The sequence below is a fragment of the Marmota monax genome, unplaced genomic scaffold, assembly GCF_021218885.2.
Source record: "Marmota monax isolate L192 unplaced genomic scaffold, Marmota_monax_Labrador192_F-V1.1 WCK01_AAM20220418_F8-fsc00008, whole genome shotgun sequence".
Taxonomy (NCBI): Eukaryota; Metazoa; Chordata; class Mammalia; order Rodentia; family Sciuridae; genus Marmota; species Marmota monax.
This window is the reverse complement of record NW_026694432.1, coordinates 15,139,640-15,162,420: the sequence shown is the minus strand read 5'-3', so window position 1 is coordinate 15,162,420 and position 22,781 is coordinate 15,139,640. Positions and strand designations below refer to the sequence as shown.

The 22,781-nt window shown below is 44.2% G+C and overlaps 1 protein-coding gene across 5 annotated transcripts in view; it reads right to left on the bottom strand.

The window, feature by feature from the left end:
* Csmd2 (CUB and Sushi multiple domains 2) overlaps window positions 1–22,781 on the bottom strand; it is a 548,321-nt gene that overhangs the window by 182,408 nt on the left and 343,132 nt on the right. For all 5 annotated transcript variants that reach the window (XM_046468882.1, XM_046468883.1, XM_046468884.1 and 2 more), the window contains 3 exons: window positions 14,641–14,967; window positions 10,565–10,759; window positions 97–235 (listed from right to left, as the gene is read on the bottom strand). In XM_046468882.1, the coding sequence (XP_046324838.1) occupies window positions 97–235; window positions 10,565–10,759; window positions 14,641–14,967 (661 nt within the window). The remainder of the gene's footprint in view (window positions 1–96; window positions 236–10,564; window positions 10,760–14,640; window positions 14,968–22,781) is intronic.

Genomic DNA, 22,781 nt, shown 5'->3' with positions numbered 1-22,781 from the left:
TTGGCCCCAGTGTCCTCTGATGGTGCCTTGACAGTACTGGCGTCTGCCCCTCCCCTCACTCCATCGCCCTGTCCCCCAGGCCGCAGTGCCCAGCACCTGTCAAAGGTGATTTTGATGGGGTAGCCTGGCTGGGCTTCGATCACCCAGGCACAGCTCAACGCATCCTTGTAGAAGCCAGGCCAGCCAGGAGAGAGGATGGTGCCGCTGGGCGAAGTCAGGTGGCCACCGCAGGGAGCTGGGAGGACAGAGGGAGAGAAGCTGCATTCTTGGGGGACAAATGAATAAGCACACAAAATACATCTCTATCCACTAGACCAGCCAACAAGGATCGTCTCAGTTTCTCATCACCAAAACTGTGAGTTTTGCCTATCGGAACCTTCATGATGGGCTGAGTTACATCATTGGGAAGTTTATTAAAGGCCAGAGGGGAGAAATGAAAAGAATCCTTTAAACAAAGCCCTTTACTCAGTCTAGAAGGGCAGAAGTGCAGCGAAATCTGGGTCATACTGGCTTTTTCTCTGTTCCTTAATTGTCAGGCCTAAGGCAGAGGCATTGTTGGGCCTACCTCCTCCTATCCACACTAGGGAGTGAGCGGCCAGTCCCCACTCAGCTTGGGGTGCAGGCACTAATACTGATCTCTTTCACAGCTTGGTATCCCCAGAATTTAACACAGTGCCTGGCCCACAGTCATCTATGACTATCGAATAAATGAATAAAAGGATGGATCAATGTAGCCATTGCAGCAACTCCACAAGACGCTGACAGGCCTTGCCACGTTTCCTGGCTGTCCCTGGTCTTGCAAAGCCTGTCCTCTCCTTTCCTTGGCCTCCCATCACTCAGCTCCCCCATTCTCACCTGCATCTTCCCGTCACTCCTGCCTGACCCTGAAACTAGATCCTGACTCCTGTGGTGGACATTAGGGCCATTCCAGGACTCTTCCTCCAGGGCCCACAGTAGATTTCATGGCCCACTCTTTGGAAGTGGAAGCAAGGTCACGTGACTGCTTGGACCAATAAAATGAGACAGAAGAGCTGCGCATCACGCCAAGGAGGAAACAGTAGGAACCAGGGCATGACTTGCCCTGTTTCCTGTCTCTCCACAATGGAAGCAGGTGTCAAGATGGCAGACCCATCTGCCCAGACCTTTAAATGACTCCAACGAGCAGATCCGCTGTTCACCTGAATTGAACTACAGAGCTCAAGTGCTGTGTGATCCTGTTCTTCGGCCATCCTGTTCTTCTGGGGTTGTCTGTTTACAGTCTACCCGCTCAGGGCTGATGATGAGGGTGGCATCACCACCCACCGCTAAGGCTGTCACCTCTGTCAGCACCACTGTCCCAGATCAAGCGCTCCCTTCACATCACACATTCAGATGCACACATAGTCAGGTTCACTCTTCAGGAAACAAATGCTCCTGTGAGGCTGGCACAATTATTAGCTCCTAAGGAAGCTGAGGTGTCTGGAGGTTCAGGAACTGGCTGGGGTTTGCAAGTCATAGAGTCTGAATTCAGACTAGGGCAGCAGAGAACCAGGATCATAGTATAAGCAGCCTCCTGGTTTTAAAGGAACCCCTGTTTCCTTTGGACCGTCTTTCTGAGGAGCTACGGGAGGCCAGAACATTCCTTAGCAGAACTAAGAAAGAATTAAATGAGCTACAGGGTGCTGCTCTCTTTGCAAAATTTTGTAGATTTCTCCAGGTAACCAGTTTCATAGATTACAGCCAAATGAACTTCTGTTCTTCCCTCCTCTCTTTATTTTGTGTTAGCATTCACACATCACAGAGAACATTTGGCCTTTGGTATTTTGGGACTGGCTTATCTCACTTCGCATGATAGTCTCCAGTTCCATCCATTTACCAGCAAATGCCCTGATTTCATTCTCTGTGGCTGAGAAGGGGAATGAAGGGAAGGGAGGGGGAATGGGAATGTGTAAGAGAGTAGAATGAATCAGATACAACTTTCCTCTGTTCATATATGAATACACGAACAGTGAAACTACACATCATGTACAATTATGAGAATGGGATCCTAATTAGAATAAGTTATACTCCTTGTATGTATAATATGTCAAAGTACATATTACTACTGTCATGTATATCTAAAAAGAACAGTAAATTTTTTAAAAAAGAATACCGCCAAATGCACCCCATTCTTCTTTTCTCAATTCTATAACTTTCTGGAATTATCTAAAATAGTTATCAATAGTCTTAATAGAAAATTATATTAGGAACTTTAACAAAGATAATGATGATGATGATGATGATGACGACAACAACAACAGGAGCTGTCAACTCTTCATGTGTATTATCACATCTAAATGCACATGCCTTGTGAGGTCATTATCCCCACTTTCCAGGGGGAGAAAATAAGGCCAAGCCAGTTGAGACACTAGATCAAGGACACTGAGCTCTTGAAGCTGGAGCTGAGACTTAACCTTGAGACCTCTGTCTCCAAGTCCCTCTGCAAGTGTTTGGACAGCTCACCAAGTGCTAGGACTTGATGTGTACTATTGAGTGACAACTGCAATGATAAAAGACACACACATTATGGTCCTCATTACATAGAAGGGGGTCATTACCCCATTTTGGTGAATGGAGGCATAGAGACTAAGTAATGACACATTACTTACATCATCAGCATTGAGGGAATAAACCACACATGTGTATTGTCATTTCTGGGGAACACCAGTTTTCAAAATCCATCTATCATCTCACTGAACCTCCTAATGCTTCTCTCTCCTCCTTCAATGGACATGTTAGACCTTGAAGGTGGGGGAGCTGTGCCTGTTGCTACGTCCCAAGGTTCTCAGGCAGGCACTGGGTCTCAGCAGTGAGCTGAGGCTCTTTCCCGGCTGTAGATCAGCACAGGCTCAGCATCTCTGGTCGCTGAACTGTGACCTCTGTAGTTAATCTCCAGGAATCCCTGGACTACCCAGTCACTATTGCCTCCCCAGCACTCTCCATGCAGGGTATCTATCTCAACACAACCCTCCCATAACCTGCAGGGAGGGAAACACAGCCCCTTCCTTTGGTGGACACCAGTTGGTTTTATCTGCTCTATTGCTTCATTAGTTCTCTTAGTTAATGTCTTCTGCTCCTGTGAGTGCCAAATGACCTCTCTATTAACTCAGTTCTTCACTTCCTGTTGCTTGTCTTGATACTGCAGGGAGAGTGGTAGTTGCCGGGCTGGGATCTGGAGGGGAGGATTCTAAATGCAATTGTCCCTTAAGCACTTGAAAAGATGCTCAACTTCATTTTTAATAAGAACAATTCATTCTAAAACTATAATGAGACATTATTTCTCATCCATCAGGTGGGCAACACCCAAAGTTTGAGGTCATAGAGGCTGCAAAAGCCAGGAATTCTGGTGATTTGCTGGTGGAAATAAAAAATGGCAGACCCCTATGGAGAGAAATGTGGTAATAAACAGCAAAATTCATATGCATTTACTCTCTGACACAGCAATTCTATTTCTAGAACTCTGTTCCAAAGATCTACTGGCAAAATGTAAAAAAAAAAGAAAAAAATACACATTTATTTGCACAAGGCTATACAAGACAGCACAATTTGTAATAGCAAAAGAATGAGAACAGCTCAAATTTTAGCAATAGGAATCTACTGAATAAACTAGGGTAATCAATGAAACAATCTATTTATGTAGCTGTGAAACAAAAAACAAAGAATATGCTATACAATGTTATGGAGTGGTCCCCAGAATATATGGCCGAGTGAATAAAAGCAACATAGAGAATACTGGGTAAAATTTGATTCTATTTATCTAAGAAAGAGCTAATATTAAAAGTCAAATTAATGTTAAAGTATTAATGTTCAATCAGATTAATAATGAATAAAAAAGTAAACCAAAACCAAAGGTTTATCCATGGACAAAGGGAGGGAACAGGGCAGAAAGGGTAGGTTATAAGCAACACTTTCCCCAAATGTATCTTCTTTTATAGATTGAACTTTGGAACTATGTAACTATTTTATATAAATAAAAAGAAAAATTAAATTTGATATGCACCAAGAATTTGAACACGATACTATATCAGTTGGTAGCATAATCACACAGGAAGAAACTACTTAAAGGAGATTTTAAAACAGTAATCTGATAGCTCATCCTTGGTAGGATATCAAAGAACAAAAGAACTAAAAATGATGAATAAGGAGAAGATTATTTTCAGTAGTCATGTTGTCGGTAATACTGGCGTGGCCGCTCTGAGATTCTTGGGTATGTGTTATGATGGGAAGTGACAATGGTATTTAGGACCTTTTACCTTTTAGCAACAGTGCAATTCCTTTTTTTTTCTTTTATATTTTTTTAGTTGTAGATGGACACAATACCTTTATTTTTATGTGGTGCTGAGGATTAAACCCAGTGCCTCATATGTGCTAGGCAAATGACCTACCACTGAGCTATGGCCTCAGCCCTACAATGCATTTTCTTTTAAAAAGCATTTCTTAGTTGTCTTCAATGAGAAACCTCCAAAACAGGAACAACTTGAGAGTAATAAGCACCCCCAGTGTCCAGATTTTAAATATTGCCAGACACGGTGGTGCAAGCTTGTGATCCCAGCTACTTAGAATGTTGAGGCAGGAGGATCACAGGCTTGAGGCCAGCCTGGGCAACTAGTGAGACTCTGTCTCAAAGACTAAAAAGGACTGAAGGTGCAGCTCAGTGATAGAGTGCTTGCCTAGCATATATGAGGCCCTAGGTTTGATCCTAAGGACTGAAAAAAAAATCCAATTTCTAAATGTCAGTTTCCTCTAAGGGACCAGGGCTCCTTGGAGAAATAACCGATTCTATGTCAGGGGCAGAACATGTACGAGATGAGGTTGTGCCATCTTCAAAAGGCTCTCTCTGCAAAGAGAAAACTTGAGCATCAGTTAGAATAATAATTGCAATAGACTTAACATACAAAATATTACATCCATTGGACTGTAATGACATTTAAAAATGTTCAACTTTGGAAAATGTTAGGGAATTAACTCATTAATATGAAAACCTGCAAATAAAGGAAAATAAGTGTCTCTCCTAGACAGGAGAGAATTATACCTGTCACGAATTATATTATATTGTGTCATGAATTATACCTTAGAGTAAGTGAATAACTGATGAGGACAATTATTCTTTAAATATTTCAGCTTATCAAAGCAGAACTATAAAATGTTAGTATTTTGCAGTTCCTGGGCTATGATCATCAATGACTTCTACTGTCCCCAAAAGAGAGGCAACCAGATGTTATTCACCTGCAATAAATACACAAAACCCAGCTTGTAAAATATTCTGGACGATAAATGGAAAAGGAATCTGAGTAAGTTTCTAGATCTTACTGACAATTGAAAGAAATATAAGAAACTCTCAAGGTAGCAATCAGCAAAATCCGGAATGTAGGAGACTCTGAAGAGTGGATGCCCTGACCTTCATCAATGTAAACACACACACCAAAAAAAAAAAAAAAAATGAAAGAAGATAAAGAAAAATAGAAAACACAAGGGCAAGAATAGATACCCATAGATTAAGAAAGACTTGAGACAAACTAGTTCCTTTTAACCTATGAAATTAACTAGGATTCCAATTTTCAAAAACATATCACAAATGTATTAGCCAATCATGGATTGCGCTAAGTAATCATTTTTAATTTTTAGGATAATAGCATGGTGGTATGTTTTAAAGAGTTTATTTGTCAGACATGCATACTAAAATGTTGAGGATGCAATATTATGCCAAACATTTAGTCCAGAGTGAGTGAGGGGTCAAGGGGCAGTGGGTGGGGCCCTGGGTTTACAGTTGGAGCAGAGTGAGGAATGGACAGACACACGGGGTACTTTGTTTTGGTATAAGTATAAAGTTTTCCATTAAAAAAAATGGTAAGACATAAAAAGGCAAGTGTGGTCACACACACATACATGGAAAAGAAAGTAGGGAGGGTCCTGCATGAATAGGGAGGAGAGCCCAGCACAGGACAGAAGGGAGGGCCTGTGCCTGACCCTGTGCCGGGCACACAGTAGATGCTCAACAGATATTTGCTGAAGGATAGAAATATGATTGCAAGGTAGAGGTACTAGGTGTTGTGGGCTGAGCTGTTCTTCCTGAAAGTCACAGATTGAAGCTTGTACCCTGAAGGTGACTGAATTTGGAGACGGGGAACATTCAGGGAGGTAAATAAGGTTCAATGAGGTAAAAAGGGCAGAGCCCCCCATCCAGCAGGGCTGGGGCCCTTATTAGAAGAGAAAGAGACCCGAGGTGGGCACACACACAGGAAAAAGGCCATGGGAGGACCTAGAGAAAAGGTGGCCACCTGCAAGCCACCGAGAGAGGCCTCAGGAGAAGTCAGCACTACCCGCGCCTAGACTTGGCCCTCCACCTCCTGAAAATGTGATAAAAGGATGTGTCTACTGTGACACATGTGAGGGATGGTCACCTTCTCCCGACTTCTGATGCTAAAGTTGTGCAAGGGAAAGAGGAATTTGGAATGGTGGCAGAAGAGCATGCACCAAGAACAAGCCCTCCCTGTCTCACAGTGCCAGACGCTGCTCTGGACATGGGTCTGGGCTTCTCCTGGCTTTTGCGTCACAGCCTATGGATGGGCACAGTATTTGCTTCAGTTCAAAGGACACACAGTGGTAGCTGGCTGAGAAGCCCACAGCTGGGAAGTGTCGGAGTCAGGACTTGAACCTGGGAGGCCTGGCTCTAGGGCCTTGGTTTCTAGACAGACAGGCAGGCCTGGGAATGCCACCTCTGCCCACTGTTTCTGTGGTGAGATGTTGGCTGCCTTTAGAGGGGTTTGGCTGACTACTTGTCCAGTGTGAGTGACCTCTGACCAGAATGACAGAAGTTCTTTATCCTGAAGCTAGAAGTGTGGCCTCCTACTCCCTCTCTACTCCCCACCTGAGCCTCTCACCACCCAGCCTTTACCCTTTTGTGGTAGAATGAAAGTAGAACCAACTTTGGACTTACATGGCTGTGAAAAATGTTCTGGAATCAGGGTACCTGAATTTGAACGCTGACTCTCCTCCCATTTACATAGCTGTGTATCTTGGGTGAGGGACTTAACCACTCTTTGCTTTCAGTTTCCTCCTCTGTGAAGTGAGGATAATAGGACCGACTTTAAAGGTTGTCATGAAGACTCAATAAGACAACGTATGTTATACAGCACATAGTAAGGGCTCAGTTAATACAAACCAGGTGATTTGGGGCAACTCAGTTCACCTCACTGGTTGTTAGACTTCTCATGTATAAAGTATAACAATAACTTTCTCAAAAGAGTAACAAGATTAATGAGATAATGGTAGAAACACAACAATCCCTTCACGATCCTTCCTTGGATGCCTATATGAGCTAAACCCATGGCTTAGATTTCTCGTGGGAGTGGAGAAAAACGGACGTGTTTTATTATAGTAAAGCATTTGATGTGATACGGGAGAAAATATGTGGATATCTTTATACCGAATTCTTAAACCATTGTGCGCTAGGGGCTGGGGCTGGGGCATGAGGATTTTCACTTGGAACATGATTGGCCTGTGCGTTGTGTGAAAATTTTACAACCCCATGTATTCCCTTAAAACGTGAGACGTGAAAATGCACTCACTGTCCATTATTTATCTCCCTTTTCCTTGTGTATTTCTTGTAAGCAGGATATTTTCCTAAACTCAGTTTGAGAGTCTTTGTCTTTTAATAAGGAATCTAATTACCTCCTTAATTAAATAGCTGATACGTCCCTCTCACTGCTGGCATTTTGCTTTACGCCGTCAATTTCTGATGCTTCTATGGGGTGTCCTGCCTGCTTTGTCTTTCGTGAGAGGCAGAGTGTTTCCTTTTGTCTTAATTTTCTACTGGGATGTGGAAAGTAGAAAACCCACTTTTCATTCCATTTGTGGATGCTTTTAAGTCTTTCGTAAACAGGTTTTACACTATACTCTCTCAAGTCATAAAATTCAAGAAAAAGGAAAGGACCAGCTAGCCAGGGGCCTCTGCCACTTACAGGCTGAGAGCACCCTGGGCAGGTGGCCGAACTTCCCAGGTCCCAGTGGGGCAGTAACTGCACCTATTCCCTGGAAAGGTTGAAATGAAGGGGATGTTTTTAAAACACTGAGGTGGGTTCTCCTTTAAAAATAAAAAGAAGAAGAAGAACGTGGGAGATGGCAGGGCGTTCTTAGGTGGCTTCACTTACTCCCTGGAAGTCTTTCTTAGGACGCTGTTGATTAAACATATGGAAACCCCCGACCCCATGTCTTCTGTACCCTAGATCTACAGTCATCAAGGTGCTGTCCACAGGCCAAACCAGCCCAGACATGGACATGCAGTCTAAGACCATTTTCACACGGCAGTGGCGGAATTGAGTAGACACCCTACAACACACAAGGTCAAAAGTACTTCATTTCTGGCCGTTGAAGAAAAACTTTGCCCACCCCTGCTTCCCATGCACCCAAGATCCTCCGATGACCCTCCTTCTTTCTAAATTTAGGAGGAGACATTTTCTCCCATGTCCTATCACAGCCTCTCAAAACCTAAGTGGCTCTTAGCATATATTAAAAGATTTTCTACAAGACATTAGCTCCTGCGTTTAATTGTCCACAAGGTGGAGATACTTAATCAAAAACAAAACTACAAAGAGTGGACAGGACAAAGACACTGACCACAAAGCAGGGACCCCCCCAAGGCTCGGGCAAAAGGCAGCCAAGCAGCCTAGGAGGGCAGGTCCCCAGGGCTGCACCGTCCCACCCCATCCTAGGTTTCTGTGCTGGGAGCAGCTGCTCCAGGCGACGTCTGCCCCTCGCTGTGCTTCTCTGAAGTGCTGCCCCCCAGATCCCCCACCCCAGGCTGGCACGCAAGGCTCGTCACTTGGAGGAAACTGAGCATGCTCTCCCTGTGTCGGTTCAGTGTCTCCAACAGGCGGCCCTTTATTTCAGGTGCCGACTGCCCCCAAGCAGACAGCATTTCCCCCCAAGTGGAGCAAGTACTGATGGGTCTGGTGAAGACGGGGTTAAAATCTGGTTAAAAGAAGGCTGGCAGCCACACTTATTGAGTACCACCTCTCCACCAGGTGCTGCTCCAGGAGCTGTGCGTGCTCAGAACAACCCACCGAGGTTCCACGAGTAACCTGCACTTGATGGGGTAACTGAGGCTCAGAGAGGTCAAGTGGCTTGCCCAGGGTGCCCAGCCAGGTAGGTTGCAAGGCAGAGGCAGCAGGAAGGATGGCTCTGAAGGCGTTTCATTGATGTGCTTCTGATTAGTGAGACTCTAGGTAAGAGATCATTCCATTCATTCATTCATTCCGTGATTCATCAGTCAGTATTGGCTGACCCTCTACAAGTGTCAAGCACTAGGCCAGGTGTGGGGATAAGAGGCCAAGGAAGATTCTCTAACCTTGTGCACTCACGTACCAGTAGAAGCATAGCTCACTGTTATGAGTACTTAACTTTATACCTGGGCTGGCCCTTTACATACACTGCTTATTATCATCCTGTCTGGTTATTTATTTTTATTTTTTTTTCCAGCCAAAAGAGCAGAGGTCCAAAAGGAAAAGCAACTTGCTGGATCCAGCTCAGGATCCTCTGATTGGGAAGCCCACCTGGACCCCCTGCCATGTGTAGTGTGCTGGGTGGTCTCTATCCTCCCCCACACCCCTATCAGCCTGGGGGCAAAGCCCTCTCTGCTCCCTGCAGCTCTCCCATTTGTGGTGGGGCCATTCAGATGGGGAGTCAGGACTGAGGTCACCATCTTCTGCCCACCACAGAAGAGGAAATGAAAAGCTTTCTGTCCCCAAAAGATAGAATCACAGCCCCTGCCTCCTTAGATGACACTTCTGCCATTAAGGGAACTTTGGGGTGTGTGCACTCCTCATCCATGTTCCCAAACATTTATTGAGCACCGATTCTGTGCCAGGCACCGTGCTTGGTACACACATTTGACATGGTCCCTGCCCTTCATCTGTGCCTGCAATTTGGTTAAACAGATGGCTGGTCCCCGAAATCGACTCAAAAGCTGCCCTGTAGGCTGAGATAGGGTGAGGAGATGCCATAACAGGCCCAGAGCTTGCTGCGAGCCGTATTTCTTCTGGCTGGTCTACCCTGAGTTGCCGGGAGAGTGGCCACAAAGATATCAAGGCAGCATTTAACAGGGGCACAAAGGCCAGAACGGGAGAGAGCCCAGGGAGCTGGGGAATACGAGCACATGGAGAAGGAGAGAGAAGCAGCCGGGAAGACTGGGACGCTCAACGCTGCCAACGATGCTGGGCTCCCCTGGGCAGGCGCTGGGGCAGGGCTGCTACTGGCTGTGAAATGGAGAGTTCCCAGCTGAAACCAGAGGCATTTCTGATCCTGACCGTCCAGACCCAGCATTTTCTCCTGTGTAATCTCTGGTCCCAATTCAGGTTCCTATGCAGACCCTTCCTCTAAAACCCTTGCCACTCCAGGGATAGGGCAGGGAGTGGCCCTGGGTCATGGGAGGAAAGGATGGATGGATAGATGGATGGATGCAGAAATGGACCTCTGTGGTTCAGGTCACTCAGTCCCCCTGTGGAACCTGTCTGGCTGACAGCCACGGCCCCCGCCTGTGGGCACGTACCTTCGCAGCGCAGGACGGCACTGTTCCACACCACGCTGCCCTCCTTCAGGATGCAGGTGATGGTCTCCGAGCCCTGGGTCCCGAGGAAGCCTTCGTCACAAAGAAAGGAGATGGAGCTGCCCAGCTGAAGGCTGTCCCCAAACCGTTTGCCATTTACCGGAACACCAGGATCTGGGCACTCATTGTGTCGGAAGGCTGCATGGATGGGGGTCAAGGACAAGATTAGACAGAGCTGGTGTGTGGACCATAGCCAACAAGCTTCATCAACCAGACCTCTACCACTTCCCCAAGAACCTGCCATGATGGAAGGAGAGCTAGAACCCCTATAACCTGGGATCCCCAGGTTATGGCTGATAGGCCCTACTGGGTGTGAAGCAGGTGCTTGAGCACCCAATCCAACTTCATTCGAATGGGCACCTACAGATCAGGCACGTGCTCATTTATAACTTATCACAATTCCCTCCATCAGACATCGTTACCCTAGTTTATAGACCAGGAAACTGAGGCTCCATGTAGTCAAGGAGCAAATCTGTTTCCTCAATGTCAAATCCATTCCCTGCTTCCTTAACTTCACATGGTCATGGGATCACTCGTGCTGCAGGGGAGCCGGCTCTCAATCCTGTGATGCTCATAGACACTAACATCATAAAGCCAGGTGCCCTGGACTTAACCCTGTCTGAAGCTGTCCCCCTCATTTCCTTGCTTCTTGTCGGGCTGCTGCTCCCTCTGCCCAGGTGACTGCTAATGCAGTTTGGGGAAGAGCAAAGAGACGGCAGCACTGCAGATTCAATAGAGCTCTGCCTCTAATTAGTTCCACTGTCCTGGGTGACGTGTGTCATGGTGCCGAGCCTCAGTTTGCTGATCTGTAATTTGGAGATCCTATTCAATTGCAGGGTCATGCGGATACAGGAATAAAACGCAAGTTGATTGGAATATGACAGAGGTGAGGGTTTGGTGTGGTGCCTGGTAGACAGTAGGTGCTCGTTAAGGATGATTCCCTTCCTCTCCTGCTCCCCTGCATGGAAGGATGCCCTTTGCTATCTCATCTCCACCAAGCCCACTTCCAGTCCTCCTCCCCCAGGAGTGCCACACAGCTCTATCCTGAAATATCTTTGAGGTTAGGCCCTATGGGTGTCTTCACTGTTTTAAGGATGGTGACCTCCCCGTGGAGACCAGGCTCCAATGAGTGCATGGGCAGGTGCCACTTCAAAGAACCCAATGCACAGCACATTGACATTCCCTGGTGATGGGGACACACTTGCACTCAGAACCACAAGTGACCCTGGAGGCGGTGGAATCTGGCTGGAGGCAACAGCCCTACAAACCTGTCACCCTTCCCACCTCAGATGAGCTGCGGGAGCCTGTGACAGGAAGATGATTGGGATGGCTCTACAGGGCCTCGTCTGAGTCTCCCACACCCTTCCTTCTGAATTGAAAAGTCTGGGTCAGCCCAGAATCAGTTTCCCAACCTTTCATCACTAGCAACTATGATTGTGGGGTGCCCTGACAATTAGAGATATGGGGAGGGAAGAAAAGTGGTACTTGGGATTCAGGAGTCCAGGCATTTTCTATTAAAACCTCTTAGCAGTTGCCCACACGTATGTACATGTTCACATACCTGTGCACACACACAGATGTACACACACATGCATACAGAAGGAATATGGGGCTGTTCACAAAATCTAGCAGCACAATCTCTAAGTCAAGGATTTAAGCCCCAACCATTTCTACCTGTGCACTTTTTCAAAGCTCAGTTTCGTAATATGTGAGAAGGATCTTGGCTTATGGGGCTTGGTTGTGAAGCTACCGGTAGATTGTAGACTGCTCAGCACAGGGTCTGACACACAGTAAGTGCTGAATAAACAGCAGCTAGTATTGTCATTATCAGTTATGCCCCATGTGGAAGAAGGATCAGGTTTACTGCCAGGAACTGCTGAAAGGGGATCTCCCAGCCCTGCTACAGGGGCACAGATTTTAAGTCCCAAGTGGGAAAGCATGGCACCTCTCTAGCTGTGGAGAGAACTGTCTGGGGCCGAGTCAGGCTCAGCCCTGATGATCAACAGTTGAGACGGGGGAAGAGATGAATGTCCTCTGGGGGAGACTGTGCTAGCTCCCAAATGCTCATCCATGGGCCAGTGTTTCATTGGATGCATCTGAATCCTTCACCTCTGTAGATTCTGGGACCATGTCCCCTTAGAGATTCTGACTCAGTAGGACTAGGATGGGGTTTAGTTATGTAAAATGTTATTTGTCTTTCTCCATCCAGCTGTATATATAAGTGTATAGAAAAATACTTGCTACCTCTAATTCTAAGTCACCAAATGCTGGCAAGGACCATTATTGGGTGGGGGATTCTGGGTGGTACTTATTATTTTGCATTGACCTGTCCCCGATTTCGAGTGTTGCCATGTTGCATATGTATCATCCTGATGATGGTAGAGAGAAACGCTAGGGAGAGCGGGTCCTCAGCCGGGTCTGCCCTCCCAATGGAGCTGGTTCCCTGGGCTGCCTGGGCCTCCTTTTCCCCAGGACTCTGGAGATGTTCCTTCCCTGGAAAGCAGGGACTTAGTGGGATTGGATTTTCCTTGGACACTGAAAGTATCCATTGTTGCCAGGTTCCTCACTGGGGAGCTCTCAGCCCTCACCGGCCTGGAGGCCTGAGCTTCCCAGGCTTCCTCTTCCCCTCATTCCTGCTACTGCCACTGGGGTGAGAAAAAGCCACAGCAACCCACGGCTCCTTCCATTCAACAGGCCTTGACTGATCATTGCCTCATTGCATGCCCCGTGCGTGCTGGGCAGAGGGGTTGGGAAGAGAAGTAACAGGTACCTGCTCCTCTCGAAGCTCATGATCTTATGGGAAAAGCAGGGAGGAGGACAGGGATGCTCAAGAGCAGGACCCTGAGGCTAGAAGAGGATGCTTAGGAAAGGTGGGACTGGGCTCTACCTCCTCCTGTCCCTGGATGGTGGGAACAGGGGAGTCGTGCCTTGAGAAGGCTGTTCCCAGCAAGTCTGCTGTCCTGAAGAAGGGTGGCGAGGGAAATGGACCTGAGCCTGGGTGCTTCCTTGAAATTTGGGGCCCAAAATGGCCCACTATGTAGCCATTGAAGTCTTCAGCTCAACTGGGCCCCAGGGATAGTGGAACAAGGGGACACAATCTCTTTGCCAAGGGTGGGGATGGCGGTTGGGAAGAGATGGGCTTCTTCATGTGGCTCGAGGTAAGTGTTTGTGGGTGTGGAGCAGAGCTTCAGCTGGGGACTTGCATTTCCAAAGCAGCCTCTGGGAAAGGATCTGGAAGCTTCAGTACCACCTGACTATCTGCCAGGGGCCAAGTTCCCTAGGTTTATTGTTTCCTGTGACCTGATAACAACTTGCTGCTATCTTTGGAGCTTGGCTTTGTTCAGTCTCTAGGTTTCTATCCCACCCCTACCCACTGTTATCTTGAGATACAGGAATGAAAATACTCACTATGGAACTTCAAGTTGCTTCTAGAGAAGGGGCCCAGGGTGGAAACTGGAAGTGACAACTTTGAGATTGTGGTTCTAGGAGGGGCTATGACTAGATGCCCTAAGAGTGGTCTCCAGGCCAAACAGAAATGCTGCTCCAAACCTTTGTTTTTACTTTGACCATGGGAATGGGACTGGGCAAAGCAAAGAGTGGGTAACCCCCAGGAACACCAGGGATCAACAGGAAGTAGTGTTCAGGAACTCAGGGAAGCACAGCAGAGAGGGAATTGGGAGTCAATGCCAGAATGCCAGAGGCCTCCCTGGTTCTAGAAGGGCCTTGTAGAAGGGGGAGACTGAGAGGAGAAAGGAGGTTTCCGAGCTCCCTTTATATCACACGTCACCTAGGGAAATAATGCTCAATGGAAAGTGACACCACAGAAAAGAGGTCCTGGCCCAGCAGGCAGACATTTATGCTTTTTCTGGTCATTCTGGGGTCTCCCAAGCCAGGGCCTGTGAGCCAGCAATGCCCTTGGGATTGATGCACCCACATCAGCACTTCTCCCTGGAGCACCGCCCCTCATCCTCAGAAGTGACACTCAGAGATGCTCAGATAGCGACAGAAGGAGGACTCACTGGTAAAGGTGATGTTGAAGCCCCTCTTCCCTGTGGAGTGGTCAGTCTGGAACTCAAGACGGGCCACGTGGCCACTGCTCGTGATGGAGGAGGGGAGCTGGTTTCCTGAGAAGGTGCCCAGGACCGGGGCCTCGGCAGTGGCCCCATCCTTGATGACCAGAAAATCAAACTGAGGCTCCACATCAATGTCATTGAAGGCCAGGTGGATGCGGCTCTCGGGCCTGGCCAGGATGAGCCAGACGCAGTGTAGGTGGTTGCCATAGTCCTCTGGGTAGTTGGGAGACAGGACGACTCCGGAGGGACTGGTGAAGTTGAAGAAGCAGGAAACTGCAAGAGAAGAGCAGGAGAGGTCAATAAGTGTCCCCACCATTCTTCCCGGGCCACTGAGGCCTGGCAGAGGGAGCATTTTCTTAATCTACTCCAGGGTTGGGCTGGACTGGCTGGGCTCTGAGCTCTAGGCGGAAGGCCTGCTGAGTTCAATGCCAAGTGTAGACTAGAAGGTTCCCTTTGGCAAAGGGCAGACATGGCGGAGTTGGTAGTCTCTTGGCCCCTCTCCCCATTTCAGTGGCCACTCCAGGCAATCTGCATGCTTTTGGTCCCTGGTGTTGAGGGTATTGTTGGCTTGGTTTGCAGCAGTAGGAAAGGACATTGATCATGGAGAGACATAGTGGTGGAAATCTCCCAGCCAAGAGAATCCAAGTCCATTTCTCTCTTTTAAATGTTTTTGATGGGAAAATGATATGTAGCCCTGGGGATTCTGACAGCCTCAAGCCACAACAAATGCTATGCTAATGAGGTGCCAGGTGAGCACCATCTCTTAGAGACCAAAGCTTTTGAAGGAACTGGGTGAGAGGCCACAGGGTCTTATCTTAATGCCCTGCTCACTTCCTGTTACCTTTTCCTCCCTGCACCCTGAGAACCCAATCTTCTTCCAAAGCCCTCATTTAAAACCATTTTCATGCCAATTGGTCATTCCAGACCCAGAAACAAGGATAAGGCAAGGAAATGGCATTAAATGGATAAACAGACCAACAGATAATAAATCAAAATTAGAAGGAGGAAATAAAAGACGAACAAATAATTGCAACAACTATGATTCAGGGAAATATCAATATTGAATTAAGGCTTTTATAATTCTAGATGAACATCCCCAAGATGAGCAAAGAGTATGCTCCGAGCACTCAGAGGAGAGCAAATAGAATGAACATGAAAACACAGTCCATGTCACTAGAGAAAAGTCAAGAAAGAGACATAAAACCCAATACCTTTGAGGCTTTGTGGGAACTCGCACATGCATTTAATGCTGGTTGCAGAGGAAAGCCGATGGAACCCTTTGGAAGGGAGCATAGGAATTCTTATTAAGAGCCACAGAGCTGTTTGAACACTCTGACTCAGTAATCTCCCGAAATTAATTCAAAAGAAAAAGAGCCACCCGGACAAAGCTGATGATAGTGACATAATTGTATTATGGAGAAAAAAAATGGGAACAAGCTATCTGTCAGTCAGCTCAATAAAGTGAGGTAAATTATAGCCTTTAATGTGATGCGGTCGGAACGCAATCATTAAAGTGATAAATATGACCTTGTAGAAAGAGTGTTAAACATCATTTTAAGTAAAACAGTAGATCATAAAATTATACGTGTACTTTTGATGATAGCTATTAAACACTTGTTTATGTATGGATGAGGTTTGGACATGGTCCCCAAATAAAAATGGTATTAGGGTAATAGGTTTCAGGGTAATTTTTTTTCCCCAAAATTAAATGCCTTTTAATTTTTGTGATTGCAAAAATGCTACAGCATTTCTAAACATTTTTTTTAAAAAAATTACAGAAAATGACAAAGAAGAGAGAAAGGAATATGCAAATCACTTAAATCCCTGTATGTTTATATCTATATTTGGTGTTAATAATATTGATGCTTAAGTTATACTAACTATAAATGAAGCTAGGATGAAAAAATAATAAAATTCCTTTTGTACAAGGAAACACCACACACACAAACACACACACACACACACACACAGGGAAGTAGTGACTTTATGTGGCAAATTTCCTCTTGCTTCTCCCTGCCCCACCCATCTCCTTATGTGCAAGAGGAATTTCTTTTCCAATCTGCCACAGACAGCTCTCCCACCAACCTGAGAAAAGTGAGCCTGGTCTCTAAGACCATTCTGTCTCATCCTTATAATCCCTCTATTTTTAAGTATAGAAAGAATTTGAATCAAGGGGAGAAAGAACACAGAAAAGCTTTTAAAGCGATGCATGATAAAGTTAAGAGCAGAGATTATTGGGTATTACTGAGGGTTTACTAAATATGGGACACTATTCTAAGCACTTCCGTCAATTCCTTAATTTAACGGTCACAATATTCTTATTATTAACCACAATGAAACATGAAAACACTGAGGCACAGAGAGGGTAAGTAACTTGCCAGGGTCACATAGCCAGTAGATGGTAGTACCATATTCATATCCATACAGTTTGACTCCAGGGACCAAGCTCAGCCACCCCTCCACACCCAGTATGAGAATGATACTGCCCACTGGGCCTCAGTCTGACAGTGGAGTCCCTAGGAGATCCTTCCGTTTATCCCAAGCATTGCTTCAGCCCTGATCAGGCCAGAAAATGGAGGCTCGGCCACCCTGACCCCAGCTTTGTGGTAGTTCAGTTGTGGGTACCATACAAATGATGCCCACATGCAATGACCTTGAAGACAGAAGGGGCCTGTCATGTGGCCTATTAAACCAGTCTAAGATAAGCCAAAGACGAAGAAAGATGCTACAATTTCAGAGGGAAGATGACGAGGAACACTGTAACCAGATGAACAAACGGATTTGTCACAGAGAATTTAATTAATACCATCTGAGCTCCCACCCGCTACCCCATCACTCATTTTATTTATAGCCTTTTTTCAGGGGCACCAGTTTAGATCTTGAGTAGCTATATATGGTAGCTCCACTTATCTCTAAATTTGTCTTGTTCACTTGTTTAGTTGTTTACGGCTTGGCCCTCTTTCTCCCCAGCATATACCCAGATGTTCTGTGAAAGCAGAAATCCTGTCTGTCTAATTGCTCTAAACTTCTAATGGCTCCCACAGTACCTGGCACACTCTAGGTGCTCAGCCAGCACTCACTGAATGAACCAGTGAGTATCCAATGGTTGATAGATGTGAAAAGACAGACCTGGTCATAAGGGCTTCACAATCTCATCCCACTCCCAAACTCAAGCAACAGAATTGACCAAAGCCTGTAAAAATAACTGGACATCTGTGTTAGTCCTGAAAATGAGAAAATACTGTGGCACGATTATCAATACATTTCTCTCAGACACAGTACAGATGTGGCCCTAAATAATAGTAGAAAAGGGTGTGACCCAACCAAGTCATTGAATAGCAGAGATAACAGAAGCTGCTCTCAAAGACCTCAAAGACCTCAAAAAGAATATGGTCTCCACACACCATTCATAAAAGATCACTTGAAGATATTTTCTGTTCAATGGAGAAATGAGTCAAAAGGAAGAACTCAAGTATGGGAAAGCTGTGGTTAATAAAAAAAGATTAGTAACAAGCGAATAAACCAACATCGTAATGAATCTAAATAATTGCTATAAAATGGAATGCAAAGGTAACAAATATTCCTTGGAAGAGAACACAGAAAATATCATTCCCATCCAAACCCCAGGGTAAAATATTCCAGATTACACTGACATAAAGAATAAAGTTAGAGCAAGGAGATCTGCTCATTTCCTCATCTTGTAAGAAATTGTTTTATAGTTTCTATGGCTAATTAGAGAAAAATAGGTTAGAGTGTGTTTTTAAAGATGTTAAGTGTAATTAGTAATGGAATAAGAAATAGCTTATCTTTACAATTACCAAAAGGGGAAAAAGCAAAGCAGTCAATTTAGAAAAAAACAAATGGAATTCAAAGGAAAAAAATATAGAGGAGAACTAGAAAGTAAGGTGCTTAAAAAAAAGACAAAATTTGATTTATGACAATAAATATATATAGCTTAATCTTCTAGTAAAATACAACCCTTAGTTTGAGACAAGACAAAGTAAGTCTAGGTAGTTGAAAGGAGAGGAATGGGCCAAGTTGGTTCACAACAGAAGAGTGTCACAATTTCCCAATGCCCAGGCCCCAAAGGCTCCTATTTGGTTGGTGTAGTAGGCCTAGTCATCAAGGATATTAAAGCTCCCCAGGCAATCCTAAATTGCATCCAGCATTTAAGAACTACCGGTGGAAGTAAATGTGAACAACAGCAACAAAAAGTAGTTTTAACATTAACTTCAGACCCTCTGATGTTATATTATAGCTGGCTCTTAGATGGTCCTTTTTTCCAGCCAATAGTCTTGGACAGCTACCAAAAGACATTTCCTCTTGCACCTGGAATGAGATGGGGCTGAAAAACTGACACTATTAGAAGGAGACTATGGCCTTATAAACTCTGTCTTCCATCTCAAGAGAGAACCCAGACCTGCCCCAACCAGGACAGGAGAAGGGATATGCAGTGTCCCACCATAGCCTCATCTTTCTCACTCTGGAAAACTGTATAGACAGTTTACATGGTCTGTTTCTATAGGGAATAGGAAGGGCCTGATTCTCAGTTCCCAAATGAGGACAGTAACTACAACAAAGAGTTGTAACTGGATCTCAGCATTATCAATCATCCAACTTAGAAGGGAGAGATCAGGTGATTCTCCCTTTCAGAAGTGATTACCAGGTGGTGCTATTGCTCTTGACCTTGGCTGGGCAAAGGTTTTAAGTTGGAAATTTCTCAAGGAGGTTTAGACTTTTGAAAAACTATAGTGGTGGAAAACTCATGAACAGGTGGAGGTGGAAATACTGTGCATAATATAAATTTACTATGATCTTGAGTAATAAATGAAAGGGGCTTGTTGGAGAATTCTCTTAGTACACTTTCCTTTTGGTGTGGTCACTGTTGCTTCACTGCTTTCAAATTTCTAAGTCAATTACTTGGACTAAGAGAAGGGAGACTTCACCAATCCTTACAAAAACCCAAATGAAAAGCCAAAGATGATAGTTAAAATCTGCATGATGAGCCCATTCCCAAATGAAGACATGACAGTTATGATTCTGTGTGCCCCAAAGCATTGAAACAGACATAATAAAATATGCTAATTTGAAGTCAAAAGTAAATAAAGATAAGGAGGATCTGAAAAATACTAGGAGTGGATATGATGTGTTAGTCAGCTTTCTGTCACTATAATAAAATACCCAAGAAAAACAACTTAAAGGAGGAAAAGTTTATTTAGGCTCATGGTTTCAGAGATTTCAGCCCATTGTCAATTGGCTTCATTGCTTCTGAGCCTGGGATGAGCAGTATATCATGGTGGAAGGGTGTGGCCAAGCTCACCTCATTGTGGCTGGGAAGCAAGAGAGAGGGAGGAAGGGGCTGAGAACAAAAAGAATCTTTCTAGGGCATACCCCCGTGACCTTCCTCCAACTAGCTCCTGCTTCCTAAAGTTTCTGCCAGTTCCCAATAATGCCATAGGCGATGAACCTGTCAATGGATTAATCCATTGATGAGGTCAGAGCCCTCAGGATCCAAACACTATTCAACAACCCCACCTCTGGACATTGCTGCGTTGGGGGACCAAGCCTTCAACACAAGAACCTTTGGGGGGACATTTCAGATCCAAACCATAACATGTGGGTCTATTTGAAACTCTGTAACTTCTAAACAAGGAACACAACCTTCTTTACAGGTGCCCATGGAATATGGCAAAAACAGATCTTCTTTTATGTTACAAGGAAAACTCCATAAATTCTACTACAAAACAAAAACTACTGGGTCACATTTTCTGTTTGCAGGACAGACTAGAAATCAACAAAAAAGGATAAAGAAGATCCACAATCATTTGAAAATTCACAAAGTTCCTAAGTTCCTGAGTTCAAAGAGTTCAAAGAAGAGCTTTCAATACAGACTGCTTATAATGGTGATGATACTAGGCCAAAGCTATAGTAAGGAGAAAATTCATAGCCTTACTCATTATTGAATAATAATAATAATAAAGAAATATAAATGAAATGAGTATTTATACTCAAAAAGTTACAAAGAGAATAACTAAAGAAGATTGAGAAGGGAGAATAATAAATTCAGAAGAGATAAAAATAGCCAGCTTTTGAAGAGACAAATAAAAGAGAAATTGCTGATTGTTTTAGTTAATAAATAATAACAACAGCAATGACAATAATAATAATAATAATAGTTATAATAAAATTAAGGCAATAATCCAATTATAAAAGAATGGTGAATATATAATATACTAATAAATTTGAAATCTTGTCAAAATGAAGAATTTCCCAGGCAAATCTGAATTACCAAAATTAGTATGAAGGGAAAATCCTAAGGCAAATGGAAACTACTTAGGAGATAGATGGTTTCATAGGTAGTGCTTTAAAAGTTTATACAAACTTGTAATAGCCAAACTATTTAAATTAATCCTGAACAAATATTCTCACCATGATAGTGTACACGTTTCTATCCACCTACTCACACATGGTCACATCAACAGTGTAGCACAAATCCTATATGCAAAGTGCTAAAAATCAACTTCAGCCACAAAACAATAAAACACAGCCTATATAACCAAAATAGCAAAACTTTACTGATAGAAAAGTAAATTTAAAAATGGAGACAATGTCCCTTGTTGAAAAGAGTTCATAAGTTGACAATTATCCTCAAGTTATGATACACATTTTAACCCAATTCCAGAGAAGATCCATACCAATTTTTTTTTCCTGGAACTATCAGCAATTGTAAGTTCCATTTGTTGGAATAAACAAGTCAAAACAACTACACTGTCCTTGAGATAGATGAGAAAAATAACAAATGGGGTCTTAATAAACATCCAAGAGTATCATGTCGTAACTCATTAACCATTACAACAATCTCTGAGGTGGTTACTATTAATCATTAAGTCCATTTTTTAGATGCAGAAGTTGAGTTCAAGGGCTCAAGTAACTTGCTCACAGTCACACAGCCTTATGTGATGGGACCAGAATAATGAACACTGTCAGGCAGGTTCCAGAGCCCACACTCTCAACCACAACATGTGATTCTACTCAGCAGACGAAAAGCTTGTCAATGCAGATACTAAGTACATTAAAACTTGCTATAAAGCTGTAACAATGAAATCTGTATTGAATTGGTTTTGAATGAGAGATCAATGGAACTGAAAAAGAAAGTCCACAAATAGACATAGGAATGTAAGAATTTAATATATGATGAAGGGGTTTTCAAATTAACAAGGTTACTTGATCAATATAAGATACTAGAAAAAATGGCTAACCACTTGTTAAAAAAAAACAACCAAAAAACTAGACCACAGCTGTTTCCATACATCAGAAGAAAATATAAAGAATATTTGTATAATTTCAGAGGTGGAGGAGGAATTTCTTAGCATTATATCAAAGTTAGAAATCTTAAAAGAAACAATATTTTAAATTGAAATAGAAAATTTTGGATTTAAAATATCACCATAATCAAAGGCTCAACAGTCAATGAGGAACAAACTGGAGAGAAAATAGTTTCAAGTTATTACAGTTGAATATTTATTATGTTTCAGATACAAAGAACTGGAATTCAGAAATAAGAGAAACTCAAAATAGATATTGGTGGAGGAAATTTAAGAGGAACTAACAAAGGAGTAAAGTTGGCCAGTGAAGATGTACAAAGATATACAATATTATTAGGAAAAAAAGAAATGTAAAAAGATTGAGCTACTGATTTGGCCAAAGACAAAAATGGCACAGAACTTTTTGAGGAAAAAGAGGGAAGTTGGCAAGGTGGAGACCAAGCAGTCAAGAGGTAGACAGGAAAACAGGAGAGTGGTGTCACATGGACAAGGAGAGGGATTTCAGAGGAGGATGGGCCATCTGCTTGGGGAGGCTGCTGTGTGCATGTCTCCTCTGGGCTGAAAACTATTCACTGGGTTTCAGCAACAAGATGCTCCCTGATGACGTCTGGGAGAGCAGATTTAGAGGCTCTGTTGATGCACGGTTATAATGGGGTGGATGACAGGGGCCTGGGAGGTGAGGCACGCACACAGCAAGGGCAGAGGTGCTGTCAGAGAAGCCCAGAGGTGAGAGTGTACCCAGGATCCTGCAAAGGAGATGCC